At 39.7% G+C, this 23,019-nt stretch overlaps 1 protein-coding gene across 4 annotated transcripts in view; it reads right to left on the bottom strand.

Annotated features, from left to right (window-relative positions):
• The window catches only part of LOC122406066 (putative aminopeptidase W07G4.4), a 65,207-nt gene that overhangs the window by 27,987 nt on the left and 14,201 nt on the right, over window positions 1-23,019 (bottom strand). Inside the window, exons 1-2 of one of the 4 annotated variants that reach the window (XM_043411266.1) lie at window positions 20,137-20,746; window positions 262-646 (exon numbers count right to left, since the gene is read on the bottom strand). The exons of 1 other annotated variant lie outside the window; for it this stretch is intronic. In XM_043411266.1, the coding sequence (XP_043267201.1) occupies window positions 262-617 (356 nt within the window). In that variant the 5' untranslated portion in view covers window positions 618-646; window positions 20,137-20,746. Of the gene's footprint in view, window positions 1-261; window positions 647-3,631; window positions 3,977-20,136; window positions 20,747-23,019 lie in introns of those variants that run through there. 2 more of the 4 variants (XM_043411267.1, XM_043411265.1) reach the window with 2 other exon arrangements.

Here is a 23,019-nt window from a genome sequence, read left to right as displayed (position 1 = left end):
ATCACGACATTGACGAGTGTCTTATTCATTACATTGATATTGATCATTTTTTTCTGTCTGTTTATGCAAATGGTCAAACATGAAAGAACAAGAGCGACGAAAATGCACTCGGAGCATTATTATCGTGAATTTCTTAATTTTGTTGGTTATTCGAAGCACGATGCGAGTTTTGTGGATGCTTAAGAAAATTATAGATAAAGTAAGGTTTTTGTTAGAATAATAATAAAAAAAAGGTTTAAATAAAAATACATTTAAAATTACCTCATGTCGAGATACTGATAGACCGACGTGATTCCAAGGTTGTAGTAGACAGGCACGAAGATGAAACATACTATTGGATAGGAGAGTAACATTCCGTAGAGAGTTTCCCACATTGCGCTACCGCGATAATAAAGTTCCGATGGGTAGCCGAGAAAGGATCTCACTCCGAGTGTACCACGAGCAATGGAGAGCATCATTGCGCCCATCGAAACGGTACCGGTTGCGAATACATAATCCGCTTTCGTCTCCTTTTTCTTAGCCCTGAACCTTCCCCAAAGCGGTATGACGAACGATGCGATAATGACCGCGACGAAGACAAGATAATCGACGACCATTGCTGATGCTTCCATGACCATGATTTCTCGTTTACTCGGCTAATGCCCCTCTGTGACGTTGTTATAAACAAACAGAACAAGCAAATCTTGAAAAAATGAGTTCTGTATTTGCAGATCAAGATTTCACGATTAAACCGAACGATCGAATCGAAAATAATCGGTTTCCGGATAATGGTGGATGTGGGTCAATTTGAATTTCTGTACACACGGATAAACGTATTTTACTGCCGGGAGAATAAGCTCATTTGAGAAGCCACAAAATGGATATTAGATTCCGCTCGAAGGAATTGGAATCGTTTATTATTATGATTATTTTTGTGGATACACGTTATCGTTCACTCGTTGCAAACAGTTTTTGAGTCTCTTTTGGCTTCCTCGGCAGAAAAAACAACAATGAATAAGGACAGAGAATCCAACGTCGCTAACAGCTCGATTTAATACGATCTGTTTGCCGGAATGGATCGCGATTGAGTTAACGATTTTTTCCTAAATGGATTTGCCAGAGGAGACGATAAGTGTGGTACGATCGAAGCGACGACACGAACTGACTACAACGAGGTAAAGCACTCGGTGTTATTATGCTAAAGACTCAGAAACCCCTCCGCGCTTATCTTTTTGTCGTGACTCTTCCTCTCTTTCTCTCCCTCTCCTTCTTTCTCTTTCTCTTTTTCTTTCTCTCTCTCTCTCTCTCTCTCTCTCTCTCTCCAGCATGGTTTATCTCTTCTGATGAGCAGTGCAAGAGCACAGATAGTTCGAGAGAGAAAGAACTGAGAAAAAGACGGCATTAGTCAAAAGAGAGAGACGAAAACGAGCCCTCCAGCTTCTGCAATTCGTCGATTCAGCACCCGCGTCATTTCTGTTAGCTTCATTGCCTGTACCAATACAAACATGTCTATACGATATTTTCTCTTTCTTCTAGCTACAGTTCTGCTGGCTCACGCACGTGGCCCGTTTTCTGGTCACTCACACAATTGGCTATCACCAATATATACGCACCGTGACGCACAAGTGAACGTCCGTGAGTGTAGAATCGTCAAAGACAGCTGCGACAAAGTAAAAAAAAGCCTCAGCTCTTTAAGTTGCCTCACGAGTCAACTTATTTTTCTTTCTCACTCATTCCTCCCACTCCAACGATTTTATTTCGTTCACGTCTCCTTTTCGATCTCTCTCTCTCTCTCCCTCCCTTACAGAAGCTCGGAACATTCTCCTCTCTCGCTTTCGTACGCCGCGAACGGCTTGGCAGCTCTTTAAGAATTCTATTTTTCTCGAATTCACTTTTTTAGAAGCCTTTTTTGAAGTACTCGAGGCTCTCGTGACTCCCTCAAACTTTCCATCGCCAACAGTATCGTCGACATCGCATTGTGTTTTATGAACATACGTAACTTGCATCTATATGTAATAAGCACAAAGCTCATGGAAAATATTAGGAAACTACGATTTTTAGGATCGTAGTATTGCGCTCGTTTTTAAAAACGGGTCAAGTTCTTCGAGGATTTATAATTACTTTACAGCATACAAATGAATGTAAAACTTTCCCCGTCCCAAAATTTTATATAATCTTTCCAAACTTTCGCATCAACTTTCCTAAGGTCCCTAAGAATCAATGTGCTCATTCGAATGATGATGGAAAATAAATTGTATTCCGGAATTATCAAATGTCTCATAACCTCCAGTTGCTCAATTTCGAACCACACCGTTTTCTGTCTGCTTATTAATTTCGTTGTAAGTTCTTACTTAATACCGAGAAGAGTTATCGTGAATGTTAAAAAACATTCGATGTCCTCAGGAATATTTTCAGCAGATTTCTACTTTCGTATTACCCTTCGAAAATGTAGCCAATGGCTACGCATCTTAAGGCACAAGTGCGTGCTGCATTTCTACGAGAGCCAAATGACAGTCACCCAACGAAGTATTGACCTCAAGGCTGCTGCGAACTCGACAAACTCCGGAAGCCACAAATCGATCGCACACCGTCGATCTGTACATTTTTTTAATTGAAATACTGTCATTCAGCAATATACATTTATAGAAATAATCAAACGAGTTGTTGTGACCTTGTGAAATGAAAAGTATATTCTATGATTTTTTATGAAAATCCAATTTAAGTGAAAATTTCAACCTTAGTACGGCGACTGACGGAAATGTTTTTTTAAACAGTCTGAAACGCAGTTATTCTGTGTGATAAAATTCGCTTTTTATTGTTCGTATTTTTTCTTCCACCTCGCCGAGTCTCTTCTAGTCTCGAGCCTATTTGCGTTTACTACACGCAATGCTATATGTATTTTATATACGTACGTGCATTCGCATGAAGTAGACCTTTGAATGTATATTCATAAAAATACGTAGCAGAGGTTCGTTTTCTCGTTACACGTTCACAGGAAAAAATACCGTAAATGAACCTACGGTAAATAGAATACGCAGTCTGTTAGTCCGAAACATTAGTGTCTAATGAAAAAAAAACGGAATAAACGTGGTCTGCTTTAACACGGTAATGAATTCGCTTTCAAGCTTTAAATAAGAGAGTAGAACAGTTTTCGTTACGTTCCGATAATGTGGGAGTATAAAATGATTGAAAATTCTGATGGATTATCCAAACGCTCGGATGAAATAGAGTATTTAACGTAGAATAAGTTCGTTTAGTTTACCCGCAGCTTAATTGGGCCAGTGAAGAAGAAAACGATGAATATTTTCAGTGGAATTTAGCAGCAAGTTTAACTTTTTGCTAAAAAATCTGTTCAGTATCAATTCAGTATCAAATCAAAAGTAATGATAATCGAGAATTTACTTTTCAATAAAGGAATGAAATCCAATATCCGCAGTAAGTACAATATTGCATCCAAATCACGAAGGCAATTTTCGTTTAAATATTTTTCCAATTGAATTCAGTTGACAATGGCGAATATAGAAATTCATTACACTTTGTTATGCCTCCAGTCGTTACACGCACGTGAGTCGAACTGAATGAGATCGCGTCTCGTACACGGTCGTCGAATTTAAGGCAGTGCCTTCGAAATTGTAATAATTGAAATATTTACCTCCAAACTGGTAAGGATAATGACGAGGTGGCGAATTCCGTCGCTGCAGTTTCGTTTTATACGTCCGTACTCGGGAACACAATGAAATCAGGCCCAAACAGGCAGTAATTTAGAATTTACGAAATGCGTTCGGTCTCCCTCCGAATCTCACGTCGTTGCAAGAAAAAAAATCAAAAGCGCGAAGGCATAATATGATTTGTCAGGACGATTTAAAAAAAATTTGTTCGCCATTTTTTTCTGTTTTTTTCGTAGAACGACTTTTCGTTCCTTTTATTCGTTTCGTACAATAAGACCACGAAAAGAATGAGGTTGGATCCGATTAATCGAAACAGCAAGCTCTCGTGAGGTAAACTGACGTGGCCAATTATTTAACGTGGGTCTGAACAAATGTGGTTGATTCGCTTGTGGGCTCGGCTCTATCTGTCGCTCGAAGGGTTTGCCAAATCGTGACGACAATACGAAAAGCCACGTTCTTGGCTCAGAGAGATACCGCTGTAGCGACGGAGTTGGCTAGACTATATGGTAATAGTAGCGCAACCAAGGGCAAGCAAAACTGGAAAAGACCTTCCGGCTGTGGCTTTACGATCGTGATGGATTACTCATCCTATTTATATGTACGTACATAAAACTCGTTCCACTCTTAGCCCTAACTCAAACATATTGCCTTGCTCACATATCAATTTTCTTAATCGATCATTCAAAACTTCGGAAAATTGATATTTTCAGTCGTTCCATGAGCTCTCAGGCTTGCTGTTGGTTCGACAAATCTCATCACTCTTTTTTATGCAAATGCTTTCTGTTCGAGTTCTTTTCATTCACAATATTCGGGCGTATAATTGAAATATAAGTAAAAACATTAAATATTTCCATTCGGTGGAAAGGGAATCAATCGTTTTTACATGGATGCGTCACTCGCTTGAGCAAAGATGCAGTAAATCGGGATGAGCTTCTCATCACTCGAATGTTATGAATTTTTGTGAAATTTGTGTCGATTTGTCGGAAAGAATGTGCCTAATCCACTTCAGAAAGTAATGAAACTGCATGCTCAAACTCCGACATCATTTTAATGAGCATCGCTGTATCCGATAGGAATGACTAATCAAAGACTCTTGCAATCACTGTGACTCGAGAAACAATTGTACGCCTCTGGCTCATCCGCAAGTTCAATGACTAATGTCATTGCCTTGAACCACCGCCTCTAGAGTATCTTACTACCTCTTTATAGCTCTTTACCACAGCTGGAAAACAGCAGGGACGCTCTCGTAGTCGATCCCTCCCATGGCATCACTTATTCCGTATGATTATGTGGAATTATGTAATTATCCGACGCTGCGAGTCGATAATTTGTGATCATATATTCAAGCGGCTACGATGCGAGCCTTGGTAAGTGCATCCATCATGTTCTCTTTTACGGAACCACAACTGAGAAATGCAATGAGAATCAATTGGTTTGAAAGTATTTGAGAATTGGAGTATTGATTTTCTTTCTAGTCACAATGAAACGTTCGTATGTAGATTAATAATAAAAAAATCGCGTAAACAGAATCAGTTTATCTTTCGATCATGATTTTTTTTCAAACCCAGTGAACTCGATTTTTCGTGGAAAAAATTTCGCTTGCACGATTTCGATCTCCACGAAATGAGGCTCCTCTATAGCTATTCGCTTGGTTAAAAGCGTATGGAAATTTCGGAGTTGTCTCAAGTCTCGCATCCCGAAAACGAACGACGTGACACGATTTTTCGTTTGTACTTTTTTAGTTCTTTCTATTCTTGGTTTGTTTTTGGTGTGTAAAAAACAAGTGAGCGTCTCGCGAGCGAGTAACTGATAAACAAATGTGATGGAGTAAAATTCGTGTTTTTTCCGACGTCACTCGTTCCTCAGACTTTACTTTTTCTTTCTTCGTCTCTTTTTGTTTTATTGCCTCTTGAATTTTGGACACAAACAAAGATAAACGTTTATACTCGAATTTTCAGCGATGTTTTTTCACGCTCTCCCTCCACTGCTCTCTGGGCATGGTATTTTTGGCTCGTGAAACAGCGTTATAGCTTTTTTTCTGCTTTTTACACATGAAGAATTTCGATCCGCACGTACCACTTGGATTTTCCTCCTGTTTATTCTTACTGTAATCTCGGCATTTTGCGACGGCAATAAAAGTGCTGCCAAAATGCATAATAAACGCAGAAATATTTATGAGCGCGTGTCGAAAAAAAAGAAAAGAGAACATTTTATGAAAATTGTGTTGAAAAACTCTTTTACTTCAGAATTAAACTCCATGCGCGTATATGACGGATTCGTTAGATCGAAGTACCAGTTTTATCAGATTATATCGATTGCTCGAGTCCATCAATAAAAACACCTGAATTTGGATACTCTCGGCTGTTGGACAATTTCCTGAGAGTGCTGAAGCAAATAAAGCATAATGTAGTATATTTCCTCAGACACATTCGTATCTTTGAGTGATGGAATGAATAATGCAAACCCATTTCGCAATGTGATTTATGAGAGAGAAAGAGAGAGAAAGAGAGAGAGAGTTTTGGAAGTTAAAACTACACGAGACATTGTAAAAGATGATTAAGAATGTTCATATCATTTAATGTTACTCAATTATTTTTTTCAATCCAGAGTCCAAAATGCGACATGTGACTCGAACAACGACTGCAAAACCACTGATTGTAAGTAATGCTTGCAGATGAATTTCACTCTAAAAGTACGGTACCAAGATTTGAAAAAAGTTATAATTGGAATAATAGTCCGAAGCTGTTTAAAGATGATCGTACATTAATAACTCGTGACTCTGGTGATCACCAAAGTTGAGCAGGAACTCGAGGCAGTTTTTTTACCTTCTGCGATGCTAATCAATTCGAACTCAGTAAAAATATAGCCACCTGCATCTCGCAGTTAGCCTTGGCCACTGTGTGAAAATTGACTGTGCGTACAGCGCGATTTTTATGATTTTAAATAATGAATAATGTGACAATTATTGCAATTGATTAGATACGCAATGGTGGTGAAGATTTTTCTCTTCGAAATAAAAATAATTGGTGAATTAACCGGGCAGTTAATGGAAGCTGAAACGATTGAGCTCAGTGAGAGAGCGAAGAAGGTCTGAGGAACCTTGCAACTTTCTAGTGAGTTTGTCTTGTCGAAGAAACTTCTTCTATTGGAGAGTTAATAAAACGAGTCTCCATTCCGGGTGGATAAACCTTGATAAAACAGAAATAATAATGTGGAAATAATGAGAAGATTTTTGGAGTATACGCAGTTTTACTTTAATTTCGTGCATCCCATCAACTATGGGTTTTCTGTTTCGTTGATGCATGTCAGAATGAACTGTCAATGTCCTGCTCAATTTATACGAGAATATGTGAATGGGAATAAAAAAATTGATGGAGAATTTCGCTCTTCTTTCTGTTCACGAGTAACGTCTACATTGCGGTTGTGGATTTCTCTCCTTCGGTCCATTCTTTTTCCTCGTACTCTGGAATTTCTCGGATTCCCTCATAGGATACAGCAGAGAATACGAGAGACGTAGAACTGCAGGGGGAGGATGGAGGAGCGAGGTAGATTCGCTTTCTCACTCACATTTCCTCGGGCTTCGAATTTCGTTTTATCGATCTATGCTGCCTCGATGAATTGCGTGTGCATCTCTTCGTTTTCACTCAGCCGGAAACACATCGACTCGATAGGAATAATTATAACGGGTCGGCGCTGAAATTCGATTATCGAAGAGCTATGGAAGGAGAGAGAGACGGAGAATTTAACGCACGAGAGGAAGAGAAAGAGAGAAATATGGAAAGAGCTAGAGGGGAAGTAAGAGAATGAAATAGAGAAACTCGTCGAGTTTACGGTACACAGAGAAGCCCGGGGCGGCATTCCGGTGGAGAATTTTTAATGTCCCTCTCTTTTGCCATGCTTATTCAGTATGCCAACTGGAAATTCTATCTCTCGAGAGATTTACGTTAAATAATCATTTTTCCATTCCTTTGATATCCCCCGAGAGAAACATTCGCTTACAAAGATACTTTTACGATAACCATGGTGTATTGTTCGTTAAGCACGTATGTGGAATTAATTAAAAATCAGAAATATGAACAAAACAAAAATTTGCTCGAGTGCGAATTTCATTTCGTAAGTAAATTTTATCCTGTGCCATTCTGAATCTGCGCAAAATTTTGGCTGGAATACTTTTTTCTGTATACTCACTGAGCCCGAATCTCGGTTAGAATGACGAGTTTTATAATTTGATTCTAACTCGATGAGGTCGTTAGCACGGGGCTCTCTTTGAGCGCCCTCACTATAGGCACTAGTAAAACGATTGGATATCCAGCATGAGTGTACCCGATAGCTTTCAGGAAGGAAATCATTGAAGATATTTCAATTGACACGCTGATAATTTAATCATCCGTAGTGAGTCACCCAGACGATGTTATTGTTTTCGTCATAACCAAAAATAACCGGTTTAGTTTTTTCCGGTTGTTATTGCTGCGATGAATATTGCTTAGTCACCAATTTTTAAAGATACATGTGTTTGGGGAACGTCTAAACCCATTGGAAACGGGTGCTCTCATATTATTTTTCTTTATCCACAAAGGTAAACTGATTGCGTAAGATATTTTTTATTTGTTTTTACCAGGTTCGCATAAAAGGAAGATTCCGTTGATGCGAGCTCAACAAAATATTTAAGGACTTCAACAAATCTGTTTTTGGTAAACTGAAGTTAGACGCTTCACTGTAAAAAACGTAATTTTCATTGCCCATCGTTAGACTGACGGGAACACTTGATAAAAAAAATGAAAGAAAAGCTTTCTAAAGTTGGTATGAAAGAGAGAAGTGGCCAAAAATATATTCAAAAACACCTTGAACGGATCAGCGAATTTGATTTTTGTCGGGAAACATTGCAGATGTTTGTGTATTTTCATAATCCGGCAACGTGTGAATACGTTCTCGTTAGCAGAAAAGTACCGTCATCTCGTATCGAGACAAGAAAAATGATACGGTTGATTTACCGTGTGTAAACTGAGTAAACGCGTTTGACAGGGGAAGATACGCTGGTAAAAAGTGTAAGGAGAAAAAATTGCGTACATTATTTGACGACAGTGGCACGCGAACGAATATTTACAATGCGTTGAAAGTGGGAGGTAAAAGATATCGAGTGGTGAAAGAAACAGAGTGTGTACAGTGTTGTAATCTTTGCTACAGTTGTAATGCAGTTTCATTGCACTAACAAGCTTAACAAGCTCGTGCGCACATCGAGCCGCATCAGAGTGCGAGAGCCGTGAAAGCTCAGCTAAGATCGCGAGAGCTGCAAGGGGGGAAACAGAGATAGCGAATGAAGCATCACATGGTTCGGTTGCATCCTCGTGACTCGAGCAGACTGATACATATCTGTTGAAAGATTCAAGGACTTTTAGTCTTTACCTTGTCGCACACGTGACTGGTGGACCAGAAAAGAAAATGTCAACGATTTTCTTGTCGCAACTCTATCGTTTTTCTCGCCCACTTCAACTTCTTCGCACTGCGCGATAGAATGGAAAGTTGAAGGAAAGTCTCGTAAAACTTGGGGCAAAGTCACCCTCGTAAAAAAAGTAGCCAAGACGTTAGTCCATTAGTCGTTGTCGTCGTCATCGTCGTCGACGTTGCCCTCACGTCCTCGTGAAGGACGGAAAAAGAAAAGTTTTTCACGAGCTCACCTAGCTAACCGAAGAGTCGAGGGATTTGGTTTTGGCGACGAGCATTTATATGAGAGTGTCCAGGAAGCCAAGCTCCCTTAATCTCTAAGAATTTGTCACCACTTTACGAATTGATTTCGTGATTATCCCGAGGTTTCAGTCCCTTCGTCCTCGTCATCATCGTCGCGCTTCTTCTCGCGTGCCTTCAAACGAACTCTCAGTCGAGACCGGACAAAAAATGTCTTCCACCACTTTTTCTAGTCTTTTCTGTATTCTTCGTATATCCCGCAGTCACGTGCATGAGCTTTAATGATTTTATACCCGTCGTCCGATCGAAAGCCGTTTTTTTTCTTCGATATACTCGCTTCAAAGCAATTTGACATTTTTCTTCGTGTCGCAAGGTTTTTTTATATTTCAGCTGCTTTGAATACAGAAGTAGTTTCTGTTTCAACTTCTTTCATTCAATTATCTTGTACGCGGTGTTCTATTGACAATTATACTGGGGAAATACTGCAGTACTGCGACTGAGAATCGTTAAACAAATATGATTCAAAATGGGTCGTGCGGTAAGAGGAATGTTAAGTATCCGAACAACTCCATGATCAATTTTTTCATTTTTTCAAGCATTTTTCCAATTTTTTTCATTTCAACGCATTTCCTCGAGTGCTAAGGGTAGAATAATTTTCCATATGAAATTTTTCCCTCGTACTTTCGTATGCATCAAAAAATTCGATGAAAGGTTATCATACGATTCCAGTGATCAGAGCCAAAAACACACGCTAAAATATCAGTTAAAAAAAGGGCAGCTGAAATTCAGCTCGAAAAATATTTCCAAACAACTTGGTACCCTTGTCATGGAAAAAGACAATCGCCCATGAATTATTCGCACTTATGCATCCCATGAAAAATGACTTCTCGTTACTCTTTGCGTCATCGTCCCTTTTTATCAATATGTATCAAAACTCCATTGAACTTTTTTTTTAATCGTGGTCAACGAATTTGCATGATGAGTTCTTGATGTCGAGTGAACTCACGGGCCGCCGGGGAAGCCTTGAAACAAACGTTACTTTTTCATATTAATAGTTCACCAAGTATCGCGTTGTAAGATGAAAAACCCGAAAAACACGGTTTTTTTTTGTTTACGAACCCTCCAAATCCCTTTAATCTAAATTCATCATTCAAAGTAAAAAATATTATGTCAGTTTGATCCTAGTTGACCAGGCTGCTGGGATGAGCTGAGTCCTGGCAAGGATGATGAACATTTTTGCTTCATATTTTTTACCCGCTGTGGCGAATCCATTTGAATATTAATCGAATATAAATTACAGTATTCAACAGCACGTGTATACGTTAAAACATACGATATTCATATAAATGACGCTTTCAAATGGAAGAGGGAATAACGCGCGATACATGAATGTGCGCATTTTGGAAATGTACGTGAATCACTGGACAAATATTTGCGCGCCACCGTTGACAGTTCGAGTAATCGGCCATTAATTATCATTTAACCGGCGGTCTCGTAACTGTCGTTCTATCGGCTCCAGTTTGGCTCTCCTCTGCTGTATCTCGTGTAAATCCCCACACGAAACACGCGCACATCGTTTCATGTTTACCTCTCACGGACTCCTCAACTTTATTGCCCATTACTGATTTTTATTTCACCATTCGTGCTGCTCTCGCAGATTGTTATGTACGTATTGCAAGAAGTTATAAACGTTTGACATTGAAATGCAATAATGAATCGATGGGGAGAAAAAAAACTGTCAAGATTGTTCAATTTTTTTGAACAGGTGATTAAAACGATCGTTATCATCGTTGCAACATTCGTCCGGTCGTCGCTCCACCTGTGCAAAGAATGTCGTAAAGTTGAGAATTTATTTAATCCTTCATTTTCACTGTGCTTCGGGTATTGCTGCATGAAATTCCATTAGCAGAAATGAATTTTAACATAGAATATTGTTTGTTCAAAAATATTTGATAAGTATTGACTCATTTAGAATTCATTTTTGGTTGTTAATCGATCTTTACAGCTCCGCGCCATTCAATCCAACAGTTTGAGAATTTCATCATCATTTTTTCGAGTACAAAAATATAAAGAATTTCAATTTATCAAAATCATCAGAAACTTGGAAAAATTGTGTTTTGCTCAACGATTGTTACCGCGAGCCGGTGCTTGACACTAAGCGCTCACCGAACTCAGCGTCAGCGTTGTTCGGAGCTGTCAGAGTTCGGTGATTACTTGTTGAACCACGCTACATTCGCACAACCAACATTCTCGATCGGACTGTTGACCTCCAAACATTATCATTTCGAAGTATTTAATTGCTTTTATAATATTATTTTATGCGAGCTCGTTTCACATAAAATAACAAAACGTATGAGACGTGATAAACTTTTGATCTCAACCGATAAGAAATATTATCGTATTTGTACGCGGATTTGTGTATGCCAATTACATGCAATTGTAAAAACAAATATTGTCAGCACAATTAAAAACGCTGATGATAACGAGACCCATTGTAATCAAACGCCGTGAAAGGAAGATTAAGCGCAAAAACGATGTGAATTCGTGTTCAAAAACTGTTGGCTGCAGTTTAAGAATGAAGTTTGAAAAAAGTTGAAAATAAATGTTCAAAGGATCGACAGGCATCCGGGAATGAAATTCTTCTGAAAATTCCACCTTGTATCCACGTTGGAATTGGCGAGTTATCAGAGCGTGCGCGGAAATACTTTCATATAAATATAAAAAGAGTCGTGAATCATTCGAATAAGAATGTCCTCTACTCATTACTGAAAACCTGTTTTTGTGATTACGCCATGACCCTGAGAAGATATCGTGCCTTAAAATTGTTCGATCATGAGACAAATTCAAGGTACAAATTAAAATTTTTGATTTACGTTCCCATTTTTTTAAGTACATTCAATGAATTTTCCTCGTGGCTGACATCTGCTCGAGGAATCTTACTTTGGAATGTAATACGGACGAAATGAAAAAAACACTTCTTGTAGAAATCCATGCGAGTGCAGAGATTTAACAAAAAAAAAACGAGGAGAACGATCAACTACTTTCGTAGTTTGCACATAATTGCCATAATATTGTTACAATACAGAGGATTCACCTTCATCAAAGTTCAACTTAAGTTGTAGAGACTATGTAATTGGCACTAATAAATAATACATGTCATGTATGTTCAGGAACATTATCGCTTCATTAACTTTATCACATATCACCACCATGTATTGACGTAGGTCTTATTAGATATACGAGAAAATTACCAGCGCGTGTTAAATTCGTGGAGGAAAGTTTCCAAATGTGTTAATTAATATTCGGAATATTGATAACGAGTCACGGGAACCTACGGAGACTTAACCGGTGATTAGAATGTTCTCGTGTTTGTGTCGTCAGATTCCGTCACATAAAATTCCGATTACAGGAGCAAAATTTGTGTGGATGGAAACTAAGCATACTTCGCTATACTGTTGTGTTCAAAACTTGACTCCGGACCAATATTGAACATGAATTAACTTTTAGCATCGTCCAGTTAAGGTAGTTCTCATATATTTTTCCACGTGGAACTTTACAGGAAGTGATATTTCGTAAAGTGTTTCAATAACATTCTCGTAACCCGAATGATCAAAGTTCCTAATGTTTCATCAGACTCTTCATGAAGGCTTCTCCATTAAATTCGTTAAAAGATATTATTGGAAAAGTATTGAAATTTTTCGAGAAAATTTTCTCCCGATTCTCACAAAAGTTCAATAAACCATCGCGTCGAGCATAAGGTAGATTGGATTTTTTTGAATTTTATACCTTCGTAAAAAATCGATACTCGATTGATCGGATCGTTGTCAAAGGGTTTCCATTGATCGTAATAAAATGTAAAATAAATTATGCATGAATAAGTACAAACTTGAGCACCAAAAGGGAGGTTTCCCTGAAACATTTGCGAGAAGCAAAATAACAAAAAAAAAAATAATACGATGCGGGATGCATGGATATTTCGCGTCGCATAAATTCAGACGAGAGTACATATCGCAAAGACGCGCAGTGATTCTTGCAAGAATAAGCGTGTATCATCGAATTAACATGCACGTGATTAGTCTTATGTATTGTAATTACTCAACATGTACCGAAAAGCTATTCAGAATCTTTGGCAAACACTTGAAGCTCAGCAAGAGCTTTTACTGTGTCAATATATTTACTTGGTGCACACATGCGATGTATGCACTGTGTAATATAGACGCATATGCTGTCGATAATAATGTGAAGAGTCGTGAAGCATTATTCAGGCTGAGATCGATATGAGACAAACACGAGTCAGCACAATTGGTACGTTATTATGACTCGGGGGAGTTGTTACGTCTCTTATGTCAGAGGTTCGCCTGGGTTTTTCACGGCTTCTCTATATCTTTGCATATTCTTTTCTCAACGTTCTTCATTTCATTTTTAATATTCTCATTTCCATCGGTGGTAATTCTCGTTCAGGATATATCGAAAAAAAATCTCAATAGAAGTCACGATTGCATTACTCTCGCACACGCAACCCCGTGGCGTGTCAATTTCCATAAAACTCTCAAGCGTTTACGTTTCATACTCTCACGTCTTCGTTTTCCTTTTGGTCTTCAACTTTTATTTGTTCAATTGGAAAATTGCTATCGTTCACGAAATTGAACAAGCAGGAAACGTCATTTATTCTACTTGTGGAAACGATTTTTCATAAATCCACCATGGACAACAACCTCGGTGGTCACGTGATCTCGTTAGCGTCACGGAAAATCGTACGTGCTTTATATTACCGTAAATACATACGCGTGCACATAATGTACGGTTAGATTTCTCCTTGCTGGCAAGCTCTTGGCCGTGAAACTTCAGTTAATGAATTTACGAACAATTCATTCAGCGATTGCAGCACACTTTTTATGCTTGCTACGAAACTACTAAATCGGTCAAGCGAAATCCGCATCTACGTGATAATCACAATATTTTTTTATTATTGATCTATATTAAAGGACATTGAACTTGCGAAATGTTTTTATGTTAGGAATTCGCGTTACAAGATCCATTATTTTTATTGTCGCAAAAAAATGGTGTTTTTGTTCTTTTCCATCGAGATATGGCACGTCGTAAATTTTTTGTTGTATCAGCGCTCGCGAAATTTGCGAACGCCTACCGTAACTTCGCCTACAAATTCACTCAGTCGACATCGTTGATATTTTTGTTAAAGCGAAATAATTTAAGAATTCGGTTTCTGTTCACTGAAACGAAGCTGGTGGCAGTGGCTCGATTTCTCACAGCTGTGTGACGAGGTCAACCGATATGAGACAAAAAACAATTCCTCGTAACGTATCGAGCATTCCATTTTTAATCGAATCGTGAAAATTATTCTGAATGAACAATTTTTATATGGACTCCGATACATAATTCGTGACGTTTTACCCGCGAGAAATTCATAAATGATTCACAACTGTTTGAGAGATTAACGCTGGAGAACTAAAGCTCTTATGAATTATTTTTAGGATCAAACTACTGAAGAGGATGAAGATTCTTCGTCAATTTTTTTTCAACAAATTCCAAATTCTCCCATATTGATTTTGTTTATTCCATTTCTAACGAACCTGATGGAGCAGCCTGTAGGAAAACGAAATGGTATTGGAATGGTGTTAGGGTGGAGCGCATAATAAATGAGAATGTGAAAACTCGAAGGGATGAGAATAAAAAAAATACCGATGACAAGTTCATTAATTATAAAAATCGAGAAAAAAGAACTTTCACTAATGAAGCAAAGTTTTTCTATGGGAAGATAAAGTTCGAAAGCTATAATCGATCGAAGAGTTCTTTGTCCCTTGTGAAGTTGATTTTATCGATGGGTATACATCTTTCATTTCTCTTATTATAATAATAATGGTATTCACATTCTCCGGATGGTTAAAAAATATATTAAAAGCAGTTTCTGTATCGATGGTATATTTTTCATGATAAAAGTGACCTTTGAAGTGACTATTTCTTTAGCTCAACGACACCGACTGCGAGTTTGACAATGTAGAATATAAATTTTGAAGTATAGCAGAGCGAGTGATAATGAGCCATCGATAAAGCAGGAACGAGAGGAGTAGCAAAACTTAAAGGATCTATTAAGCTCGGTTGTTTCACCGTTTAATTAAATAGCCGCACGCTAAAATGATAAAGAAAAACAAGAACATGGAGATAAAGAAGGATGAGAAGGAACGAGGCACTTCGAGGATGATGCGCAATGCGAGAAGTAGATTGGCTGAGGTACTTTCTTTTCTCGTTTTGCTTCCCTCTTCTTCTGCTCTTCCTTCTTCATTTTTTCTGCACGTGATGGTCGTCGTGGTTCTTTCATTCGCGCCGTGAAATCAGCTGAGCTATCTCAAACTATAAACTTTCCATCTCTTTTCACGTTTCTCTCCATCCACCCATTTATTCGCAAGTATATACCTAAAATTCTTTCTCCTTCTCTTTCTGCCGCACCCGCTTTTTGACACTCGCGCTGCATTCGCATGACTTCACGTCCCTTCGAGACTGCTGGTCGAGAGTCACCCAAGACTGTTCCTGGCGGGTTTCCAAACTGCGCTCTTTCCTCATCGCAGTCTCTTCTTTTCCCTCGCGCGATCATTCCTGCTCCGATCCACCCGAACGTTCCGCAACACGAGGACGATTATTACGAGGTGCGGGAAGAAGGAGAAAGCACAGCCCGGAAATTCCGGTTCTCTCTTGAATCCTTAGTGGGGAAACAGGCACAACGAGCGGGTTTAAGGGATATCGAGAAATAGCGCAAGAGAGAGACGGACGGAGAAAGAGATCAGGAGAAAAAATGGAACAAAGAGGAAGGGAGAGAAAGAGTCTATGGGAGCATCAAATAATGAGAAGCGTGACGAGGCTAAGGCAAAGAGAAATGTGAGAGTAAAGCACTCACATTTCTCGTTTCATCTCCCTCCCCTCCCTGTTTATTTTATTCTCTTTCTCTCTGTCTGTAATTTCAGTAGATAATTGGCGTTCCGTTAATTAACGACTGTTGAAGCTCGCGCTCCAACGCGCAAATTTCGTTCGTTCCTACTGCATCTCCCATCCTCGTATCGCTCGCTTCGTCTCTCTTTCTCTCTCCCTCTCGTCCTCTCGCGGTATGCTGCCACAAGTCTCTCTATCGGGAGATTCTTCGTCGAAACTTAGCGTGAACCGGGGCATTATCAATGAGGAAATGCGGGCTCAACGGGAGAGACAGGCGCGGATAACGCAATATGTGGAGGTAGAAATTTTGAAGAACGACAGATTTGCCATTTGCATCGCACCGAGTTTATAATGCACAACGCACGTATTCCACTTTCCAAAGCTTTGCATTAGATTTAGCAGTGAAGGGCCCCTGAGGGAAGAGGAACCGGGGGCCTATCACGAAGTCTAAAAATCTTATTAACCGATCATATAAAATACTGTGAAAGCTGGAAATTGGCGGTCCGAAATGGTGGCCAAGATTTTTGAAGTACGATAATTATGGAAAATCGTACATTCATTTGTGATGAACGTACAGATTCTGCTTTTGACAGGCTCTCGAATGTTTACATGGCATAAAATATTACCAAGCGAAATGCTATCTCGTTTTAAAATCCTATGCGAATGTTAAAAAATTCGTTGGTTGTATTAACTCCTAATTATGTGTATGGATACAAATGCGTGAAAAAAACCAAGGAAAAGTATGAATTCCGACATCGGCGCATGAACGCGCGAACGATCGAACGAACGAGCAAGCAGCCTGGTAATTTTAATAACCGGTCGGCCACTCTTCCGTTTCAACCAGTGGGCGATTTTTTTAGTTTTTATTTTTGTGTTACCACTCCTCTCAGGTAGTGTCTCTGGCCACGAAAGATACGGGACGAAAAATATGCTCCGGGGTTGGAACAGAAAAACGACCATGCGCTCGTGAATTCCGTGAATAGAGATTTCACCTGCTTGCGTGGGCGTTTACGTATGAAACGTGCTTAAAAAATTTTCACATCGTGGCACAAAACTTTTGTTGATCCGTCGAGCAAACATGTTCAAATCTACGTGTAGAGAAAATTCAAAGAATCCAAGTTAAAACGGATTTTTTTCATATTCACTTACTCATTTCCATTTCATCGCAAACAACGTACACGAAACATATTCAAGATGGAAAAATTATGGCTTCGTGTCCTTGTACGTTCAACAGTAAAAAAGCCTGCCCTCGAGACGACTCGGCCGTTTAGGATTTTAAGTTCTATTTTTGTCTACCGACACACGCTCTATTTAAGCTCTATTTTTGCCCCCCTCAGCACAAAGCTCCAAAATGTTGACCAGCTATTGAGTGATGACAAGATGACGCAAGGTTCAGATACTTTTCCAAATATCGATAAAAAAAATACCTAAAATGATAACGCTTCGTGATCTCAGTGAGAATACTCAAATGCGGAGGGAAATTTCTTCCCTACACATTTTTCAGAATAATCAAACAATTCGACGATATTTTTTATCCTCTACTTCCTCGAGTTTCAATATAATTTTCCTTCGAGCAAAATTTTATCAGAATAATTATTCTTTCTTATTCTTCCCCGTTCACGACTTTGTCGAGAACGAATCTCAGTTGTCACGGACACGAGGGACTGTCACTGTGACATTTGGTAGCAAACAGAATAAGAATTTAATTCAGAGTAATGATCGCAGAAAATCGATGACAATGAAGAGCAAAACCCACGCATAACAAGCCTTCTCTACGGAAAGGGACGAAGCTATAAAGAGTGCTCCTCGCCGTCATTGCCGTTCGAGCGACGATTTTGATGTTCTCGGTTCGCCATGACGGCTGGAGATTAAAATTATAAAGGCGAGTTAGTTGTACATAAATACCGTTGGAGCCTCAAACCGCTATAAAGGCTCAACGTTTCATTTTTGCCCGGATCGATCTGCTCGCTCGCCGTACATATGTGAGCGTCTGTACGTCTTAGATCGGTTTTATTTACTGTCGACACACGTGCGTAGCACGAGTCTCGTGCACGAGTATCACGCTCGTGTCACGAGCGTGCTGCTCCGATAAAAGTCGGTGGAGCGCGGGCGTGTGCAAGGGACAACTGGAGCTGGGCTGCCAATTACACATGCCCCAACGGGACCAACAGCGAGCTACGAGAGAGAGAAGCAGCCAATCATCCCACCATTCCATGTACTATGCTCTATGTGCTCTGGCCCGATCATCTCGTCTGTCTCTCCTTCGCATGTCATTGCTCGTTGTGCTTCGCCAGATCGTGTTTGCCGCTTAACGATCCGGCAGACTGCTCTAAACCCCACTTATATTAAACCCATCCGCGTACATACCTGAATACCGTTAATGAGCTGAACATTTTTCATCCTATTTCTTTCATTACCTGCCAAGTAAAGCATACAATCGGGAAAAAAAAATAAGTTTTAAAGTGTCACATTACTTCGAGTGGAAAGACTCGCCATAAAAATTACTTTCACAACCGAATTTTTGGGTTCGCTAGCATTTAATCAGCTTCCGTCTCGATTGCGGACATACAACCATTCTTACTGATTGGACGTACTCGAGCTAATCTCTAATCTTTTCTAATCGATCATATTCTGACCATTTTATATTTATGGATACACGCGCTCAGGATATTCTCAAATCATCGTAGAAATTCGAGATTCCACGAATACATTCTACACTTTCAAACAACCCAATTCACGTTTCGAACGCGCTTTGTCGTTATCATTAAAATGTACTTCCGATGAAAAACTCCACATTTCATCGTTTAGTTGCTCGAGGATTTTTACGAAAAGAATTACGACGCAGTCAGTTTGAAAAATATTTCTAAAGTGTACATTCCGAAACGATTTTTCTTACGTGTAGTCAACGTCTGAGCCCTTGACTACATCTATTTTTCCTGGAGTTAGCATGTCGGCAAGGCACGCTTATTTACGAAGGGTCTGTATTTATACGGTAAATATACTACGGCTGTTTACCCGATTTATGTGTGTGCTCATATTTATACATTTTTATTGACGTTAACAATCCGAGGTCACACTGACACGTCGGTGAACTTTGCGGGTCAATTTTTCCCTGCATAATTCATTGTCTACCGCCACCTGAAATGCTTATTCGTCGATTCTACAAAAAATTATTGTCTATCTCAATAGAAATTTCGAATGAAAAAAAACTACTGTGGCGTTCCTTTTTACTTATTTTCGCGTAAATATTAATGAGTCACTCCGGCTTTAGCTGTCAAATCGTAAGTATATCCGTAGAGGAACACTAGAAGTGTAATGACCTTGGTTACTTTTTGCTCGAAGTGCTGTTCGAACGCTGAAACTTTATCCTCATTGTAAAACTTCTGCGTACCGTTTTGTAACGGTTCGGGGAAAAGGGATTGTTAACGAAAAAGTAATAATCAAAGAGTGAAAGAATCTTTTCTTTCTCAGAAGAAACTAGCCTTTCGCTCTACCCAGAGAGCTTTCTTCGTCGCGTCAATGCGTGACTGATCGCGTGCAAATATGCGTGTGAACTTTGATAACTTTTCTCTGGTAAAGAAAGATTTACCTAAAACGTCGAACGAATCCTCTCATTTTTCTGCAAGAAATTCAAGCGGGAAGTAAAATAATAATGTCAGTAAAATCAAAGCTGCTACGGCTGAAGAAAGACAAGCGAATGAACAAAGATGCCTCATGTTTGCGGTTTTACCAAGGCAATCGTATTGATGGTAACAATGGAAACGGAAGCGAACTTTTGTTCTTCTGAGATTTGAAGTGAGAAGTTCGTGCGTCGTTCAGGTACGAATATATATTCATAAATGTAGTTAAATCTAAAACTACATACGTGAAGCATATACAACGACAATGTTGTTATGGTCATTGGCGAGCACGCGATCGATTAACCCCCGATACGATGACAATGCAATTGTCCGAGGCGAGCTCTGATTTGTATCTTGTCACATTTTAATTCCCGAGTAGGACGCTCCCGATTAAAGCCATTTATATTTGTCACGAGTTTTCGAATAGTCTGCACATGATTGTAACTCATGGTCATTCTCGTTTTTTTTCCTTCTCTGTGTCTCTCTCTCTCTCTTTCGGGCTTTTGCACTATCTCCCCTTCTCTCTTAGTCGTATTCACTCATCCTCACTCACTCACTCACTCGCTCTGCGCTGTTTGATTTTCTGCAACTGCTCGGAGGTTTAGAGAATTCGGAGCAACGACCGAGATGAATAACACGCTTGGTTCTCCCACCGTGCAGCCTCCGGTACGATATTTATACGAAGCGTGCTGCTGTGTCGCGTTTTTTCCCGCGAATCACTTGACAGAACAAACACGAAAATGGACGATTGCACGCACAAATAAGGAGTGTCTACACGCTCATCTTGCGGCAGCACTCGTACCGGTAGTTTATAGTAATAAACGCGGAGAATCGTGTCCGAACGTTCGCGAGTCCGTGAGCCAACTGACCGTTGAACACCTTACTCAAGCGACTTCTCACGATGATCATGCATCGATGCCGCGTACCTGTGTGCACGAAGGTTTCTTTTAACTTCGAGTAAGCGTGTGTACGAATGCGTTAAGGTGTTGGTCACTGCTGCGAAGCCATTTTCGACTGTAGCCGCGCTGATAAGACTCGAGTTCAGATAATACTTGGTTGAGGCTCTAGTGGCCTTCTCGAGAGTATCTGTTTACTTATATTTTTACGCATGAGTTGAGGAGGTGAGTCACTGACGACATGCGAGAACCGGAGGGAAAGATCGATCATGAAAACCGAAGGAACAAAACTTCCACGTGTGCGTCGCTTCCGCCTCTTAGAAACTTTTCTAAATGACCCTCAAATGGCCACGGGGGAAGTATTTTGTGTGGGAAATAAACACTGACGAGACGGTAGATCGTCACTTTTTTCCATTCGGATCACGGTACATTCAGTCGCTGTGAAAATCCCTTCTGCCAACGTTCACCTTTTTCGCTGATGCTTTTTGGTCCGCTCCAGATTCGAATAGATTATTCATGTAGTTTGTCCCTCTGGTGACTCGCCCTGGCTGGATGTCAATGTATCAACGGAGCTGAGACAGCGACTCGATACGGAGTGGCGAATAACATTTTTTCTAATCGCCGACAGTGACTGATGCGTGCGCTTAGAGCGCAGTTTCAGCAATGTCTCGAGTTAGCGGTCACGGATGAGGTCGACTCTTCGCGGAGTGACCGGTTAGCCACGCAGTGGCTTTTTTCGAATTAAAAATAAACCAAAAACCTTTTCAAGGGGATAATCGGCTGAAATTCAGTCAAAATTATGGCAAACGATATCAGCTGTTGGGGACCCCCTTTACACTTTGGTCTGCGCTGATGCAAAAGCGATAGTACGGTAATGTATTAAGGAAGGGAGACTGTGAGCAACACTTTTAGGGGACTACAGCAGGTACGTGGGAGCTGCTTAAGTGGAATCGGAGTGATCGAGTGGACTCGTTAAAACCTTCGATGTTATATATGTAGGCTATCAAGAAAAAATAATAACTGTAAAAGCAGCCGGTGCGAGTTCGGACGATGGCGGTGCCATAAGAGCGTTTTTTTTCATTTCTATACACACATACGCATGCATGTACACATATAAATCACGTCCACGTCTTTTCTTATCGACGCTCCGATAGTCAGCATTGATAATGCTCGTGTTACGTTGTTCGGCTTTAATACATCGCGATACGTTTTATGGACAATAATATTTTTTGTATTCGTTTGAAGGAGAAGTTATGCAGGAACCAAAGGGGATTTGAATTTTCAATTTCCCATGCGAATTTCGAAATAACGAAAAAAAAAAAAAAAATATTCATAGGCATTTATTCAGTCGCATGTATGCATGGTATGGATGGATCTGCTGTGGGTTTGTTGTCGAAGTTGTATTGTCAAAAGTTTTTCAACTTTTTCAACGGATATGCACACCCTCGCTGTACTGAATCTTGTCCCAACGTAGAAAAGTTTTCAGCGTAACGAATAAACTGGAAATATTTTCTGAACATTGTATACTTGAGCAGCGTCTGTAAGGAGCATGACAAAAGGACTGAAAGTGGCCAGACCCGATACTGTTTAGAGTTTGAATATACTCGACAAAAGTTTCTTGAAAAATAGTGTGTTCTCGTAATAAGAAAATATTGGAGAGTATTATTTTGAATGAACACCGGGAATTGCGAATTTCAAGCGTCGACGAGTGATAGAATATTTTTTTCACAAATTAATGTTGATTGTAATAATATTTTTCACTCGTTGGATAAGCTCCGTCTTTTGGTTGTCCACATTCCTTACAGGATCAAAGTCTTTCACGCGAACGCAAGCTACAAAAAAATTCCATTTCAGTTAACACTTTTTTCCCACGGTTTTTACGATACCGGAGCTCAACTTCAAACATATTCAGCCAGAACTGCATGCGGATATGTTATCATTCGTGCGAGCACGGTTGTCTCGACTGGTAAGAGCTTCAAACTCGTTTGGTTGAACGCGAACCTCGAGGAGGAGTAAAGTTTTTTGTTGCACGGTTCGTTCGTCAAAGAAATTGAGATTTTGACGACCGTCATAATACGAGGCAATCTCTGTGTCGACCGAGCAGTTCCAATACTTTTCTTATAATATTGGTTTCCACGTTTTTTCTGTTTCCATACCCCTTTGGACAATCTCGCAATTATCTCCATTTTTTTTTGTCATTTACTTCGTTCTTATTTTTATTTAAAAAAAAGT

This window comes from Venturia canescens, chromosome 2 (assembly GCF_019457755.1).
Source record: "Venturia canescens isolate UGA chromosome 2, ASM1945775v1, whole genome shotgun sequence".
NCBI lineage: Eukaryota > Metazoa > Arthropoda > Insecta > Hymenoptera > Ichneumonidae > Venturia > Venturia canescens.
The sequence above is the reverse complement of the archived record's forward strand: the minus strand, read 5'-3'. Positions and strand labels throughout refer to the sequence as shown.